At 34.1% G+C, this 18,946-nt stretch overlaps 3 protein-coding genes across 3 annotated transcripts in view; 2 read left to right on the top strand and 1 right to left on the bottom strand.

The window, feature by feature from the left end:
• LOC106718409 (ARF GTPase-activating protein Git) lies at window positions 1-7,703 on the bottom strand. Its single transcript, XM_045686827.1, has 12 exons — window positions 7,538-7,703; window positions 7,307-7,440; window positions 7,104-7,216; window positions 6,407-6,587; window positions 5,324-5,454; window positions 2,799-2,988; window positions 2,569-2,641; window positions 2,118-2,312; window positions 1,718-1,854; window positions 1,168-1,641; window positions 474-719; window positions 1-393 (listed from the first exon to the last, which is right to left on the bottom strand). Exons 1-12 carry the CDS (start codon window positions 7,596-7,598, stop codon window positions 226-228), a joined length of 2,103 nt encoding a protein of 700 aa, XP_045542783.1. The 5' UTR covers window positions 7,599-7,703; the 3' UTR covers window positions 1-225.
• A 573-nt stretch (window positions 7,704-8,276) lies between these two features.
• LOC106718448 (dolichyl-diphosphooligosaccharide--protein glycosyltransferase 48 kDa subunit) lies at window positions 8,277-10,967 on the top strand. The gene is made up of 7 exons (XM_014512534.2): window positions 8,277-8,463; window positions 8,590-8,828; window positions 8,988-9,230; window positions 9,457-9,600; window positions 10,128-10,289; window positions 10,380-10,610; window positions 10,761-10,967. Exons 1-7 carry the CDS (start codon window positions 8,334-8,336, stop codon window positions 10,917-10,919), a joined length of 1,308 nt encoding a protein of 435 aa, XP_014368020.2. The 5' UTR covers window positions 8,277-8,333; the 3' UTR covers window positions 10,920-10,967.
• A 502-nt stretch (window positions 10,968-11,469) lies between these two features.
• The window catches only part of LOC106718410 (leucine-rich repeat flightless-interacting protein 2), a 35,632-nt gene continuing 28,155 nt past the window's right edge, over window positions 11,470-18,946 (top strand). Inside the window, exons 1-2 of the mRNA XM_045686792.1 lie at window positions 11,470-11,741; window positions 16,301-16,398. Of these exons, the coding sequence (XP_045542748.1) occupies window positions 16,321-16,398 (78 nt within the window). The 5' untranslated portion in view covers window positions 11,470-11,741; window positions 16,301-16,320. The remainder of the gene's footprint in view (window positions 11,742-16,300; window positions 16,399-18,946) is intronic.

The raw sequence follows: 18,946 nt of genomic DNA, 5'->3' as shown, positions 1-18,946 counted from the left end.
CGCTTCATATAAAAATAATATGAGTTCGTGTATTGATCTTCTCCAGTAGTCTAAACATTCACTAATATTACTCGGAACACTTCACAATGATGTTGGAACACTGTTCATTATGATGTTGGAACACTGTTCATTGTGATATTGGAACACTGTTCACTATGATGTTTTAACACTGAGACACGTGTGCGGGCACTAGAGGGTGTCATGCGCGCGCCCGGGCAGTGGGCGCTAGGAGGGATGCGCGCGGGTGACGAGCAGCTTGGTGGCGCGCGCCAGTTCATAGGCGGCGGCGCGCACGCGGTCCAGCGAGGCTGGTGTAGCACACGCCGCTTGCACCTCCTCACTCGCCACACGCAAGCTGTACACCACCTCCTGCAGCGTCGGGTCCGAGCAGTTCTGTACAAGAATTATTTAAAATTATATAAAAAATTGAATAATATAATTCTGTATAGAAAAAGTTATCAAGTAATTAGTACCTGTGGGAATAATGCTAATAGCGCACGCACTGCACGTCGTATGTGTTGTGCGCGGTCCGCGAGATGGGGCTGCTGTAGGCGTGCGGCGGCCCACAGGTCCTGTATGGCGCGCGTCACCGCCTCCGCGCGTCGCTGTACCGCCTCCTCGCCCGCTAGCGCTCCGCCCTCTGCCCCGAGGGCCACGCCCTCATCGCCGTCCAGCGCACTCTGCGTCAACGACCTCTCCAGACCCGGCAGGCTTGTTAACTAATGGAAATCATCGAGGTATTTTGAATGGAGTGTTTTATAATTTGTAAATATATTTTTAAAATGGAAATAAACATATAATCAAATGTAAATCATGCATTCAAAATATAATAATAATAAACCAATGCCAATTCTACTTAAAAGCCTCTATAAAACTACAAATGTTTATTTTTGTTAAGCTTTTTGCTACTTTAACATCTGTTATACAAATATTATAATTAAAACTATAGATGTTGGTCTACATTGTATCCTCTAGTTTGGAATAGTTATAATATAAAGCAAATTAAAAATAGGAAACTAAATACTTCTAATAATTAGTTGTTGAAAAATATAACCACTTTAGTATGAAGAAAATCCAAATTATTCGAAGAATATTTTTCAACAAATAAATGAAACTAATAAAAAAAAAACCTATAAAAAAATTAGTAAAATTAATATGAATTAGTACCTGATGTTTAGTAACCTGCCAGTTATTCTTTGGGCCCTCCCTAGCCTCATACATACTGACCGGTCGCTGGGGCTTCGCATTCTGTCGCACGTCAACCTCCTCACTCAATGTCAGCTGGTCCGTCTCTAGGCTCCTTCCTCTTTCTGGAAACTTCCCCTCCAACACACCACTCTCACTTATAGAAGTCTGTGACGTCATACTCTGGTCGTCATCTATACTACTAGTAGTTTTTAATACACTGTTTTCTTTCGTCAGCTGTTCAACTATTGTTTGTAAATTCTTCAATTGGTTCTTGAGTTCCGTGATCGTGGAATCTCTATTGTCAAGTTCCTTCTTTAGTGTTTCGATTTCGTGTTCCGGTGCGTTCAATGTGGTTGGTGATTGAGTTCGCTTCGAGTCCGTTTGGTCGTTGGGTAATGATGGGTTGTACGTTGATGACACCGCTTCAGCAGTTCTTGGATGAATATTCGTCATCTGTAAATGTAAATTTTTGATAGAAATTTTAATTCAGACACCTCATGTATGTAGTTATTTATGCAGGCACACTTACATCGAGGTCTATCGGTGTGAGAGCTGCGTAGTCGTCGTCGGAGGCCACAGAGTCATACAGGGGCTCGTCGTCTGACATCTGAGACATGTGCTTCAAGTGGCTCGCAGACAGCAACGGATTGAGATGACCACCCGGAGCTAGAAAATAACATATTTATTACAACAATTGACAAATTTTAAGATTCAAAAAGTTGGTGTTGAACTTTGAATGTAAGAAGACTGTTTTTGAAATAATTAACTGTGTACAAATAAACATTAAATGATCACTTAGGGTATCCTAAATGGAGATTTAAAAATTTTAGAATAAGAAATTTACCCTAAAAAACTATTTAAGTAATAAAACGACTCTGTTTGTGGCAGTTAGAGGCATTAGAGAACACGATTATTCAATGCATCCTTACTTCTGGGATGGAGTGTCGCCAACCGTTGCCGCCTGGTGGCATCCAGCAGTACATCTCGCAGGAGCGCTGCCAGCTCGGGCGCGGAGAGACGCGCCAGCTTCTGCCGGCCCTGGTTCCTCGGTGCGGACAGTGCGGGGTTCACCGGCAGGAACGCCACGCCGCATCGCTCCAGTCCACTTGCCTCGCTTTGCCAAACTAAAAAAGCACAGCAGACGACGTGAATAACGAAAAAAAAAATAGTTTTTTTTTTAACAAAACAGCTCGTTAAACATTAGCTACTTTTGCTGTTGTATTTTATTATAGAAAAAAAAACAATAGAATGGAAATAGAACACTCCAATCCATCCCCCTGACCTTTTCCCACTCACGTGGGGTCGGCACACAAGGTTTTTCAAACCATAAAGTATAGAGAAAGTTAATACACCAGTCCAATAAAGAAAATTAATACTTACTCGCTTCGGTCTCTCTCCGATCAATTTCATCATAAATGTCCATCACCAACTCTTCAAAAAGATGATTTGGTAGCTGTAATTAAAAAAATATCTTATCCTTTCAATTCATCTCAAACATTGCAATAGAGTATCACATGTACCAAAAGAAAAATCTCGCTAAGAGTAAAGTCGGAAAGCACTGAAAACATTTCAACATAGTCACTAGTCTTTAGATGGAAGCTGGCACTCACCAGCTGCAGCTTGCCCCGTGCCGCTTTAGCAACATCTGTCATCTCGTGTGTGTCGTGAGCGCGCGGCACCATGAAGTGCCGGCCGGCAGCGTGTGCGGGCCTCTCACCAGTCAGGAACACGATCATACGATCCGTTGCCTCATAAACCAACTCTGTCACTCTCTCCGCTAACTCAGTATGCCCTCCTTGTCTAAACAACGCATATATACCCAGTTTTTTATTTATTTACAATATTCAATCAATCAATCTATATCTATATATATAAAAGAAAGTCGTGTTAGTTACACTATTTATAACTCAAGAACGGCTGAATCGATTTAACTGAAAATTGGTGGGCAGGTAGCTTAGAACCAGGAAACGGATATAGGATAATTTTTACCCCATTTTCTATTTTTTATTCCGCGCGGATGGAGTCGCGGGTAAAAGCTAGTTAATTATAAATCAATATATTTATTTGAACATAGAAAAAACAAATTTACATTCGTCATTTTATCATTCAAATAAAGGTAAACAATCGGTTTGCTTTTGTAAGTATTGTGAGTCCACAGCTATCCATGTAAATTAATAAATAACTATCATCAGCTCATAGTCTAAGATCCCGCTGCAGGATTGGTGTGCTCATCGACTTTTTGTTTAAAACCAAATTTTTATGTTTATTTATAGTTAAGAGAATATATATTTACTAGGGTGCCTATCAAAATTTGGCCGCCATTATTTTTTAAAAAATTATTTTTAATTGATTTTTGGTAAAAAATTTCGTTGTTTATTTTTTAAATAAAATAACGTCTACATAACGGTAATTAATATCAAGATTCTAAAAAATCACGGTTGCCGTTGCGCACCTGGCCGCACCTCTTTGCAGCCAGGTGTAAACAGGTATGATTTCGATAAATTTATACGTTTATAACCTATTTTTATTAATTATATGTCAAATTAAAGCTAATTTTTTTCTTTTAATTATCATATAAAGTTGCTCAATTAAATCTGGCCGCAAATAAGGGTTACTGGCTGTTAAAGATAATAAATATTTAAGGTAGAGTGAAAGAGAGTTAGCGCGTAACATCATTTGTCAGACGAGGACAGCGATTGCCGGCTGTGCGACGCTTTTAAGCCATTGCGCATGCGTCGAATGTTAGTGTTCTCAACTGAACAGATGCGGCATTTTTATTCTAACATAAAAACCACGCTGTTTTGGAGTTCGTAATAAACAACGTTTTATATTTACATTGTTATTTTTCTTTTACTTAAGTCACCTTGGTTTTATTTTTTAATTTTTTAAATTAATATTAAATATCGACGTTCTAATTAGCAAATTATCTAACTCCTTTTTAGAGAATATTTTATTTGTACGAAAAAAACAATTACTTCAAAATTTATTATCATTTTAAAAACCATTTAAAATTATTTATATCTAATAGAGATATAATATTTAAGTTTGAATCATTCAAATAATTTGTAATTGGATTATTGCTTCATCAAAATGTTAAAAAAAATCACCCTCTAAAAAATAAGGAGTTAGACAAATTCCTAACTAGACCGTCGATATATCAAATCAATATTAATTTTTTGTTGCAATTTTTAAATTTGTCATTTTGAAAAAAATTACATATTTTTTGGAGTATTTATTATAAGTCGTCTCTATTACTCCCCGGTGGTTGAGAACACTAACGTTCGACGCATGCGCAATGGCTTAAAAGCGTCGCACAGCCGGCAATCGCTGTCCTCGTCTGACAAATGATGTTACGCGCTAACTCTCTTTCACTCTACCTTAAATATTTATTATCTTTAACAGCCAGTAACCCTTATTTGCGGCCAGATTTAATTGAGCAACTTTATATGATAATTAAAAGAAAAAAATTAGCTTTAATTTGACATATAATTAATAAAAATAGGTTACAAACGTATAAATTTATCGAAATCATACCTGTTTACACCTGGCTGCAAAGAGGTGCGGCCAGGTGCGCAACGGCAACCGTGATTTTTTAGAATCTTGATATTAATTACCGTTATGTAGACGTTATTTTATTTAAAAAATAAATAAACGAAATTTTTTACCAAAAATCAATTAAAAATAATTTTTTAAAAAATAATGGCGGCCAAATTTTGATAGGCACCCTAGTAAATATATATTCTCTTAACTATAAATAAACATAAAAATTTGGTTTTAAACAAAAAGTCGATGAGCACACCAATCCTGCAGCGGGATCTTAGACTATCACTTAATGTCCCCAATGGGCTCGGAGCCTACCCTAAGTTAGGGGTGACTAGGTCATAGTCAACCACAGCCAAGTGCGGGTTGACTTCACACATATCATTGAATATCTCAGATATGTGCAGCATCACGATATTTTCCTTCATCATAAAAACGTCGGATAAATGTACATATGTAAATCGAAACTCGAAAAACACATTGATAGCTAAATAATTATATGAGTCAGAAAAGAAGAGGACATAATAAGGTTATTGAGGTCAGGTTATAGTTGTTATAGTTTAACAGCTATTATATACAAGTAAATTTAAAATACCTTGCGCAATCAGCGGGTGTATTCCCGGAGCTGTCCCTTGTATTGGGATCTGCACCCCAGGCTACTAAAAGCTCAGCTTGTGCTGGCTGCCCCGCTCTACATGCTACATGGAGACATGCACTTCCTTTCTCCTAAAACAATCAAAATTAGTTTACTATCAATTTATAATGATTATAAATTAGTCTACAAAAATACTTAGTAGAGAACTACAAGTATTAAAATTTTTAATCATTTATTTATTTAAATACACCAAGATGTAAATTATAACACATGCATAATAACTAATATAATAAAAGCAAATAAAAAAAAACTGATAATAATTTATCCAAATTATATGTGTACACATCATACAAGTATAACAAAGCAACAAACTGAAACACCAATACTTTATATAAACAAGATTAGTAAGATTTATGTAATTGTAAGGTATTTGTCGGGTATGCGCTGGCACTGCGCATAGAATAAATTAGTTCGTTACCTACCGCGTGGTTTTATTGACGTCTCAGTAATGAAGCTAAATATGTAATAAAAAAAAGATAGAGGGAAAAAAGGACAAAAATAAAATCACAACACCTCAAAGATATTTTTTAAATCTAGACAATCTTTTGTAGATATTGATTTGAGTCGCATCATTTCTTTGATTGTGCGATATTTGGATTACCATGATCTTGATTAGGATCTTCTATTACAAAAGAATTATGCAATACATTGTATATATACATTAATCTGATAATTGGTAAACATAAGCCTAAGTTTGTTCGAGCTGCAGTTAGAAACGGGTTATCTATCTATATATATGTATAAAAGAAAGTCGTCATTTATAACTCATTTATAACTCAAGAACAGCTGAATCGATTTGACTGAAAATTGGTGGGCAGGTAGTTTAGAACCAGGAAACGGACATAGGATAATTTTTACCCAGTTTTCTATTTTTTATTCCGCGTGGACGGAGTCGCGGGTAAAAGCTTATTTTATATAATAATGATATAAACCATCTTGAAGTACAAAATAGATAATTCATAAATAAATATAAACCTTGCTATATAGTGTCAATTTTCTTACCATTATATTACATGCACTAACCTGATTGTAATAATTGGGATCAGCACCTTGTGCAAGTAACCGCATGGCTGTATCGAGCGAAGAACTCCTGACTGCACTATGCAGCTGTCTGCCCAACTCACTGGGTGGTTCATCTCGACGGGCTTTCAGAACATATGCCAAACGCAAGTGTTTAGCTAATATGAATTCTGACTTTATTGGACTGAAAAAGTATTACGAGTTTCTTAATTATATTAACTTTTGGTAAATCCTCTAGGAATGAGACCTAGGTCTAGTAATCCTTACTAGTATTTATAGATTTAAGGGAAAAATACTTGATTGTTCTGTATAAACTTAAAACAAGCTTATTTTAATACCTATAAGTAGCATTGACTGTCTAGTTCCTGTCTACCCACGTAAAACTGGGACTGCTTGCTAGTATTTTATATAACTAAGCAGAAAATTACTACAGTTAATCTTAGCATATAAAAGATAAGATATGTAATTGTCTAAGATGCAGCATTTATCAAGGGTATTAGTTGCATTGATAATTCTGCAGCCTTATCTTTACTGAAAATAACTCATGGGATGAATAACAAGTGCATTATAAACAAAGATATATTAAATTTTGGCTTACTTAAAGATACATTTTTGTAAATAAAATTGAGGAATAAAAATATTTAAACAACAATCAACAATATCATAAATACAAAAAATTATACATTTCTAAATAACTTACTGTAGTGGATCTTTGGGTTGCGGTTTTTTACGCAAGTGTTTTGGCGCCGAAGTGTCCAGTAACGAATGTTCCCATATACTATTCACATTTTGAGCTGTAAGGGACTGCACCAACTACAAAACATAATGTTTACGTACATAAGTCTATACAGTGTTTTTGCGATCTAGCCACATAACACGGAACAATAAAGTTTATCGTCATACCGCCAGTAAAGAGGGTGGCCAGGAACCTTGCCGTAGTGATTTAACGTGAGAAATATGTCTTCCCATACTGCGATGTACACTACAGCATTCGGCACAAAGTAACAATCCACGGTTAATCGATGCCCACGTAGGATCTGAAACCGCAATTTTAGGTGGCGCCCACCAGATACATTAGACTATTAACATAGGATTAAATTATACCAATTAAAGAAAATTACAACACCGCCTGACCTGATGCCCCGCAGTCCGAACAAACTTCAACAGTTGAGCGGTGTTTAGACCGCGATATCATTTTAATATTGGAATTTTCGGAAGACTGTAGGAAACCAAACAAAACGTTGTTAAAATTAACTAATTTTATTAGTTTTCCTTGCGATACAAAAATAAAACATTTTAGGTAAATGTCAATCAAAATATAACGCAGATTATAAGTGATTTAAAGGAGACTTGCTAGATAAAAAAATATTGACCTATGACATGTTTTTTATTTGAGACATTATTTTTATGAAAATTATATTACATTAAATACTATTTAAAGCAAATTACAGGTAGAACAAGTTAACTGAAAATAATATTTGTAGTTTTACAACTCAAGCACTGCAAGAGCTTATTTTATCCATACACTGACGATTACACAAACGGGCGTTTGTAAAACGCCGAACACCAAAACGATAAATTGCAAGGATTAATTGATTTTTTGATTATTTTTAGTAGTTTTTTATTAGTTTAAGTATTCAGGTATATCATGTTCCAAAAAATCCTTTATTTTAAGAGTAATTCATAATTTTAAATTATTTAATTTTATTTTTAACTTAACTTAAATTATTTAACTTTTGAATTTTGAACAAAATGAAAATGGGAACTTTGGTTAACTTTTTTTTAATTTAATAAGGCATTGGAACTTTGGTTAACTTAGCAATAGTTCGGCAATGTAAAAATATTTGTGAAAATGTAAAATGGCAACACTTGTCAATAAGAAAAAGTAAAGGGACACGTCGCATAAAGTGGATATAATATTTTTTCCAAAATGAAGTTTTCTCTAATTTTAGGGCTAGCTATCTGTATAAATATAGCAATAGCTGATCAAGAAACTTTAGTCTTGGTTGATAACCTTAATATAAGAGAAACTCACTCACAATTCTTTAAATCGTTGCAAGGTAAAATATTCATGGGTTAGGTAAAATGCCGGCTATCACAATTTCGAATATTTCAAACTAACTCCAAGAATAGTATAAAGCAAATTCCGTTGTACGTCAAATAATAGTGGTGGTTTTATTTTTCAGACCGTGGTTACGTTCTTACATTCAAGTTGGCCGACGACGGCAATCTACTTCTCTCCAAGTATGGCGAATATTTGTACAAAAATCTTATAATATTCTCACCTTCTGTGGTGGAATTCGGAGGTCAAATCGACACAGAAGCTATCACCAAATTTATAGATGATGGTGGTAATGTTTTGGTGGCGGGCAACGCCGCTGCCGGCGATGTGTACAGAGAAATTGCTACTGAATGTGGATTTGAGGTAGAGTATACTTTTCTTTTTAATTTTTAAGTAAAGCACATGCAAATTACTGACCATTGAGTTAAATTGCTTTGTTTTTTATTATGAATTGGAACTCAAAATGAAGTCAAGAATTTTTTCATATTTGTATTAAAATTTAAAAAATTCTAAATGTTTTAGATGGATGAGGAATCTGCAGCGGTAATAGATCATTTCAACTATGACATGTTAGATGATGGAGATCATACCAGAATAGTGGTGTCACCAAAGAATCTTATATCAGCACCTACTATTGTAGGCGAGCACAACACCCAGCCGCTGCTGTTTGAGGGAACAGGATTGATTCTGGATAAAGACAATAGCTTAGTGTTGCCAATACTAACTGCTGATAGCACTGCTTACAGCTATAATCCAAAGAGTCAGGTAAGCTCAAATTACTGGCCAAAATAAGGGGAAGATTTTATCTAACTTGTAAATTAGAGATTTCACTTTGACACTTCAATATATAGAAACTTAAATTTCATTGTATAATGTCTTCTTAGATACCTTGTAAAAATGTTGAATTTGATAATACAAAACCTAATGAAAATAGGTAAAAACACAATATCTTCAATGTTGTTGTAAATCTTTTTGTCAATTTTCTTAACAGGTTAAAGAGTATCCCCATGCAGTTGGACGAAAGACTGTCTTGATTGCAGCTCTACAGGCCAGGAATAACGCCCGCATTGTCTTCAGTGGATCTATGTTCTTCTTTTCTGATGACGCATTCAACTCTCCAGTGGCTAAAGTGCATGTAAGTTGTGAAACATTTAAAAACAATTATTACAAAATTATAGGAACCAGAGATAGAGTGGTAATAACCAGTAGCCCTTATTACTGAAGGGAGCATACCATTTTCTTAAAGTTGTTGTGGATGTCCATAGGTGTCGATGATCACCTCAGTGTTCCTTATTGTTTGCCTCCTTCTCTTATAAAAAAATGTATTATATATATATAAGGCAGTAATTATACAGAACTAGCTTTTACCCGCGACTCCGTCCGCGTGGAATAAAATAAAAAAAAAATAGAAAATGGGGTAAAAATTTTCCTATGTCCGTTTCCTGGTTCTAAGCTACCTGCCCACCAATTTTCAGTCAAATCGATTCAGCCGTTAACATGACTTTCTTTCATATACATAGATTTAGCCATGATCTCATGTTTTGGAGCTGCTCAGATATATTATGTATGGTGAAAACCACTAAGTTGATTTAATTTTAAGCAGTTTCTATTGTTTTTACTCTTTAAATTTATTGTCTAATAATATTTATGTTTGGATTCTAGGGTGATAAAGTGAGTAGCAATCTTTCCGGCAATAAAGCTCTTGCTGTACACCTCAGTGAGTGGGCGTTTGGAGAACGGGGACGCTTACGTGTTAGACGTGTGCACCACAACAGAGAGGGTGAAAATGAGTCCTCAAACACATACACCATTACTGATACTGTTGTATGTAATAATTTATAGTTATTGTTATTTTTTAATGCTATTAATTTTGCTCATGTAATAACTAAACATCTGTTTGTACACTAATTGCAGGTTTACAGAATTGAAATTGAAGAGCTGAAGAATGGTAAATGGCAACCATTTGATGCAAATGATGTTCAACTAGAGTTTGTCCGAATTGATCCATTCATCCGTACAACACTGAAGAAGAAACCTAATGGAGTGTATGAAGCTGTGTTCAAAGTGCCAGATGTGTGGGGAGTGTATCAATTCAAAGTGGACTATGATAGAATTGGATATACGCGGCTTTATCATACCACACAGGTTTGTTTGCATTTTTAATTTTAGGCCATAACAGGAGCATGTAACCATACCTCTGGGAGCTGTGCATGATTTCATAAAAAGTATAATTCAAAAGTACTAGATTTTATTATTTATTGTAAATTAATTAATTAAAAAATGTAATTGTTTCAGGTATCTGTGCGCCCTCTGCAGCATACTCAATATGAGCGCTTCATTCCTAGTGCTTACCCATATTATGTCAGTGCATTTTCCATGATGGTTGGCGTATTTCTATTTTCAATTGTGTTCCTTTACTACAAGGAGGATACTCCTAAGACCAAGAATGAATAAACGCCACAAGTTATTGTTTTAGTAACTAGATTTAGATTGCTTGATTCTTGTTTATTATATTTTGTCAGTCAATCAGTGTTATGTTACTTTAAATGATTTTCGTAACTTTGTATGAATGTCAATAAAATTATTTAAAAATTTGTTATGACTCTCTTTCCCGTGCCTATAATTTTTATGTTAAAGTTTTACCATGTCGCTTCTTTTAAGACAAAAATATAATTCAGCATCAGAAATCAATTAAAATTGAATTTCAATTTGATTGTAACACACGATCTTGTCGCTTATCGTAGCTTTGACTTTTTAATTGAAAGCAAAGCCAGCAGGTTTGTTAATATCCTAACGAGATAATTTTTAATTGAAAAACAGTTTAATACAAAAGTTTCATATAAAATTAAAATTTAGCCCCTTTCCGTGAACGCAACCATAATTATTGTAGTTGACAATTCAAAGTTGGTTCTTGAACGCAACGGTTTTAAAAGGCAAGAAAAAAAATGGCATGCATGTCATTTACTATAATTTTTAGAATAAATGCTTTATTTGTTGCTTTTTGATAAAAATATTGTTAGGAATATAGTGCAACATTGAATATTGTGCCAACAGGTTCTTTGTAATTAATATGAGTGAGATTTTATAATATCATTTAACTGATTCGTGTAGGTCGTGATTTAGAGGTCCATATTATTTAATATTTGCAAATTGTCGATGTTTGTTGTTTTGTGACCAAGTTAGATAGATAAAAAGTGAACTCTTGACGAAGCCGGTGGTTTCCAAAAGGACGTGGTGAATGTCATAGTGATGTGTTTACATCTTTAAACTGTCTCCGTAAGTATGATGTCATTTACTGTGACTGCCATTAAAAATATGTTGGCTTTGTGCCCACCCGTTTTCCTACTAATCCTATATTTCAAATTCTGTTTTGTGGAAACACGCGGGATAAGTAAAATAAACCTTATAGGTTATAGTTTTGCATATTTATATCCCATTGATAGTAACCTCAGTGTATGCAACACTTTTAGATCATTTGTTTACTTGTGCCAAAATGTTTGTATAAATAACACAATATTTTAAATATATAATAGTAAAGGTAAGGACAAACATAAATATTTATATACATTTGTTTTTTATTACCATTACCAAGTTAAAGATTTATATAGAAGAATTATATAAAAAGCTAAAATGTAAAATAAACTTGTTTTGTTTATCATATATAATTATATACAAACAGCTCACAGCATAACAATGATAATAAACACATTAAGTAGTATGCCTAATTGCACCTCTTGAATGTTATCTACAATGAGCAATTACAATGATAAAAGTTTATTAGATCATTAACTTTGTACTAAAAAATGTTAAACAATTAAAAGTGTACAAGCGTTGCCATCTAACGATGTTTCTTGTTAAATCACTGAGCTGGATCCTCGTGATACAGGCTGCGCCTAGTGCGACGATCCTGGATAATTCACTGTATTTTTGGATGTCAATAAATAATTTTTAATATTTTTTTTCAATGTTATTTATTTGAACTTGTATCTAATACTGGAGCTGGATACTTGTAAGGATATTTTATATTAACCCTTTGCACTCGAGGGCTCCGGAGCGGAGCCATTTAAAATTTGTCTTCAAACTCGAGGGCTCCGCTACGGAGACAATGGAATTAATTTTCAGTTTTTAACATGAGAACAAAAACAAATCGTAAAAATTAGTTATAGGATATTTCGCTGTTGGTGACAAATGACGATCGCGGCTCGCAGATTGTTATGCTCTCGATAACAGCACACAATCGCGGTTTGAGCAACATTCCGCATTCCGCACTTGGATGCAAGTGAGTTAAGGGGAAAATATGTTTTATGACATATAATCCAGCTAAACCCACTAAATGGGGAATTAGAATTTACGTTCTGGCCGACTCAACTACCGGTTATGTTTATTCGGTTTTGCCTTATTACGGAAGTATTACTTCTGAAAATCTCATAAGACCTGATCTGCCTGTCAGTTCCAGAATTCCTTTAGACCTGTACAGAAAACTATTGGACAATGTTCCTAATGCTAAAGGTTATCATATTAGGTCCTTACATATGAAATTGGCGTTTTGTATGGGAGGAACAAAAAGTCGAATATTTTTTAATATAATATATTTAATTAATCAAAGTATGAACCATTATTTTCTACCGCTAGCTTTTCCATCATGGTTTGCAATTGCTGACAATAGACATCAGCCGTAATAGTCTGGCCAGATTTGAGAAAACTGTAATGAACAATACCGGCACTAGTCCACCAAACGCTTACAAGTAACTTTTTTGGGGTTAATTTTCGCTTGGGGCAGGATTTGGCTGGCTGGCCAGGATCCAACCATTGCGCTGAGCGCTTCCGATTATCGTAAAGAACCCATTTTTCATCACAGGTAATGATTCGGTTTAAAATACCTTAATTATTGTGCCGGTTTAGTAATGTAACGCAACAGTCGACGCGCGTTTGCCGGTTTGCTTCAGTCAATTCGTGAGGTACCCACCATTCAAGCTTTTTAATCTTCCCAATTTGCTTCAAGTGAATTAAAACAGTTTTATCACTAACATCGCAGCCTGCAGCTACCTCGGACGTGGTTTGCGAAGGATCCGCTTCCACAATAGCCTTCAACTCTTCATTATCAACTTGAGTCTCAGGCCGTCCACGGGGCTTGTTCTGCAGATCGAAATTTCCAGAACGAAAACGTTGGAACCAAAAACGAACTGTGTTTTCTTTTGCAACACGACCGCCATACACATCATTCACCCTTCGAGTCGTTTCCGCAGCACTAGTGCCACGGCGGAACTCGTACTCGTAAATAATGCGATATTTTAAGTTTTCCATTTTGTAAAATGAGTGACGCAAACAGAAAAAAACAGAAGAAAAAAAACAAATGAATGACGATCATCGAACCACAAATACATGAGTCTATAGCTGTACAAATTTGAATTTGGAATTCCTTACCAAAGAGGAGAAATTCGTGATTAAAGTGGCCAGTACGAAAAACGCCAATTTCATATGTAAGGACCTAATATGTATACCGACAGGTATTATACAAGCATACCCCTTGCCGAATTACACGATTACACAAAAAATATGCGTGGAGTAGATCGGGCCGACCAATATGCTGCAACATATTGTTTTCTGAGAAAATCCCTGAAATGGTGGAGAAAACTATTTTTTTGGGGGATGGAAATGTGTACAGTAAATGCATATATATTGTACACTTCTGTTAAAAAAATAAATAATGAAAAACCAATGACACACTTGAAGTTTGTAAAATTGTTGGTGGACCAATTGATTGGGAATTTCCGACAAAACAGCACATCTTGAGAATACAGTTACACACCAAATACAGAGGCCAGACTCAACAACCACCTACATATTATACGTTCTGGAACCAAGAAAGATTGTTTAGTGTGTTCGAATAGAAAATTTCCAGGCGAAAGACGGCAGACCCATTATTTTTGTGATACCTGTCTAGAGAAGCCAAGATTACATATTGGCAATTGCTTCGAGAGGTATCACACTTTGGAAAATTACAAAATGTAATAATTTTATAATTTTTTTATATATCCTAACATTTGTATCCATAAACAATTAAAAAAAATAATAACATACAACGATGACTTATCTTTCAATGCGTATATCATGAACTTACATGTGAATATGATCTTTTCACTCAAATGGCTTTGAGTTGCTGGTAATATGACTCAAAAAAAAACTTCGAGTGCAAAGGGTTAAGAATATAAAGTGTTCTAGTCTATGTAATGTCAATTCCACAATATTTTGATATTGTACACATTTAAAAATTATTATTATTTACAAAGATATAGATTTAAAGATCTTGCTACTTAGCCTTGAAAATAAATCAGCTATTTAATTTTTAACATTTTATGAATATTTAATGTGCGCAAATTTCCTTAAATATGTATTTCAGTCATCTTATTCTTCAACTTATTTAAATGATTCATATTTATTTGTGCTAGTTTCCAATAAATGATATATATATATATATAGTATTGTAGTTTATACTATATATATATATATAAATGAATGCTCACACCATCATGCATGAACGGCTGGACCGATTTCACTTTTTTTTGTTGTGTTTGTTATTGTCAGGAGAAGGTTCTTATGACAGAAAAAATTAAATAAATTGAGTCGGATGGATGGATAATGAAATTTGTCTGGAAGTACATATAGGCTACATATTAAGTTTTTTTTTAATTCCGCGCAGACAATGTCGCGGGCGACAGCTAGTTAATATAAAGAGGAAAAATTTGATTGTTTAGGCTCCGCAACTACTTAATCGATTTGAAAAAATCTTCCACTCTTGTTAACCTACACTATTCCAGGGACATAAGCTATATTTATTATTAAATTTTTTAAAATTCTGTCTGAAAAATTCACAGGTATTTGGTAGTCAGTTATAATTTGACAACATATAAACCACTATGTAATTATGTAGTGGGAAAAGCATTAAGAAAATATATGAAATTTCGTATGATATACCAATTTATTAAGTTGGAGTATTTCGGTTTTAGAAATTAAACAAGAATCTCAACCATTTGTAACAAGAGATAAAAAGAAACATATATATTATGTTAACTTTATATGTTGAATTTAGTTATATGTTCTGTATTTGTATGAGTAAATAACCTTTATAAAAGAGAGGACATATTGTAAGTGCAACATATTGATTGCACTTATATGTCTGCATTAGCGACAGCTGGCATGTGGATGGATTACCTTTTTTGCTGTTTATAAAGTCTATCCTTGTTATATTTCCTTAGGGCCCACGGAAAACTTGAGCAATTGTGAAGCCATATAGTAATGAGTCAGTTTATTCTATATGAATAAGTAATTATTAATTTATTTGATCAGTTATTAAAAGATAATCAGGATATAAATTATTATCTAGAATTTTTTTTTTATTAATTATCTCTTATTGTTTAAAGAAGGATGTGTATAAAGGGTTATAAAAGGTTTGTCATTACCCTTTTTAAATTATATCAGTTTTCTTAAATTTATAACACACTAGCAGTTGCTTGTGACTTTATCCATGGAGAATTAAGAAAAATGTAGTAATAAATATAGCCTATGTCACACAGGGATAGTGTAGCTTCAATGTATCGAAGTATTTATGAAATAAGAGTCAGGATTTATCACTGGTTGTCGCCCGCGTCTCCGTCCGCGCTGAATAAAAACTTAATAAGTAGCCTATGTGTTCTTCCAGACTATGTTTTACAGTTGTGCCAAATTTCATCAATATCATTGATACGTTACGGAGATATCTTCAAACAAACTTCCATCCATCTATCTATACATTCGCATTTATAATATTAGTAAGATTGTTTGATTTTTTTTTATAGGCAGAGCAGTTACAATCGAAATGGATCCGTCGCGGAGGCAGCGCACGCAGACGAAGGCGACAGCGGAAGAGCAAGCGCTCGACCAGATTGCGAGAGAGGTTAGTGGATATAAAGTACCAATTTATACTACGAATGTACTGTGTCTCTCTGTTAGTTGTCTGTCTTAGTAACGAAAGGTGCCCGACAACGTAGAAGCCATACTTCTACGTTGTTGTCACCCTTGTGTTGTTCTATGGCGTCTTAAATTATTTTTTGGAAACCCAAGTTATTAAATTTTTTATTAAATATCGAATAACCAGATTTAAATAAATATACATGAGGTGAATTATTGACAAAACAGATATAAAAAACTTGAGAGGTGTCAAGGGACACCCGGATGGAACGAAGTTCCTTTCAATTAATTAGTGAAGGAACCAATGTTTATTCTATGCATAAAAAACTTAAGTCTTCACAAGAAGTACATTTTATTTCTATGAATTTTCGTTATATATTGTCACGTCGTTGCCATGGTGATATAGCATAAAGTGTCGTGACAACTTTTCGTAAGAATTTTTTCCGTCTAGCCCCCTTTCACAACGCGCGATAAGGAACTTCGTTCCAAAAATCAAATTTAAACCAACTGTAATTGAATGCCACGTAAAATAATAGCGATCGATAAAGAAGTTATTCGTAATCAATTAAGGTAATTGAATAACTTATTTTAAAAATACGTATACGCAAATTATTATATTACCTGTAACTTTTTAAAGTGGGCGCAAATGTGATGTGCAGCAATTATTAGCGGGCAATTAGCGCATGAATGTATTCAACGCAGCTGTTGCTCTCTGTGCGTTATTTGTGTTAATTGTTACAACACATTGACCGACAATGTCACTCCTTATCTTATCAAGATAAGATTGTATAATTAATTTGTCTTTGAAATACACGTTATAAAAATGCAAAGTATTTAAGTGGGTCAATTTAATGAATCTTGGTTAATAACATAGATCAATGTGAATCCCGTCTTCACTGCCGAAACAACTGTCTAAAAATAATTTTTAGAGTGGGATATGTTTTTGTGTATGTGTGAAAATCACAGTGGAAACGGTGCTTAAGATTTGTAAGTTGACTTTTAGGGCCAGATATAATTTATAAAAAGAAACAATTAATATTTTCTGCACGAGCCGTGAATTTAAAAGCTTAAGGTGACACACCTGGCGCAGGATGGCGCGAAAGCTTGACCACAAATAGAATTCCCGCCGTTTGTGGAGCAAACGTATGCAATGCACAGATTGACTTGCCGCTATTTTCTGACTCTTTAATTAGTAAACTTGGACTCTGCATATTTAATTAACAATAATTTTAAATGAACTTTAGTCAAAATATCGCGTTACTTTATGTGATATCTTCATGATTTCTTTTCCTTATACTTTCACAGCTGGAAACATTTAAAAAGTTTACCTTTTACCTTTTTCTCTAAAATACTATTTAGTACAAAATTAAGCTATTCTTTCTTTCGATTTATTCGGATGAAGACACTATAAACTTGAAACGTTTATGAGATCCTGGTATGAAAGTTGACACAATTCTAAAATAAGATTTAGTTGAACACCCCGATATGCAATTCGCCTTGCAAGTAAAATTCATTTCTATGTATATAGTAATAATGATCTAAATACTTTATCTGTTCGTATATTTATGATGAAATTTATGCTCAAACTTGTTTTGAATATTCTCTACTCTATACCTACAAACATGTTTTTTTTCGTTACTATCTTCTTATATATAAAATTTTCGTGTCACAATGTTCGTTCCCGTACTCCTCCGAAACGGCTTGACCGATTCTCATGAAATTTTGTGAGCATATTGAGTAGGTCTGAGAATCGGCCAACATCTATTTTTCACACCCCTATTAAGTTTTTTTAACTGCGCGCAGACGGAGTCGCGGGCGACAGCTAGTTTTTTTATAAAGTTAACTATGATCGTAACTGAAAAAATCAAATACTCCAAATATTAAAAGGTGTTTCACAAACATATTATAGATCTAAGAAACATTTACGACTTTGTGACCGCATTTAAAATTCCCTCTAGCATTGTTTACGTATAGAATCGTGGGTGGTCGATACACGCACTTGGTTTGAATTATTTTTAAAACTAAGCCCTTTTCTGGTAAGATTATCAATTTAAAACTCTAGTTATTGATCAAGTCATTATAAGAAAAATATGTGGTGAAACTTAACTTTATTATATTTCGACTATTTAATGTTATTTCAATGTAAAAAAAACACGCCCATAACCTAGGATGTAGACAGAGAGTATATATTTTTAATTTGCACTAATTTTGGCACATTACACCTTGCATATGCAGAATCAATACATAGTATAAAACAAAGTCGCTTTCGCTGTATGTCCGTATGTATGCTTAGATCTTTAAAACTACGCAACGGATTTTGACGCGGTTTTTTTTAATAGATAGAGTGATTCTTAAGGAAGGTTTGTATGTATAATAAATGCATAATATAGTAGAGAAACACTGATAAATTTAAAGTTTTCTAATGTGATGTCGTAAATAAGCACGTTTTTTTGCGCTTATATTGCAAACGCTGGCTGAACCCTACGAGATAGACCAAAATAATGTACTACAGTATTGTTCACCTTAAAAAGTTC

Source organism: Papilio machaon, chromosome 4 (assembly GCF_912999745.1).
Source record: "Papilio machaon chromosome 4, ilPapMach1.1, whole genome shotgun sequence".
Taxonomy (NCBI): domain Eukaryota; kingdom Metazoa; phylum Arthropoda; class Insecta; order Lepidoptera; family Papilionidae; genus Papilio; species Papilio machaon.
The sequence above is the reverse complement of the archived record's forward strand: the minus strand, read 5'-3'. Positions and strand labels throughout refer to the sequence as shown.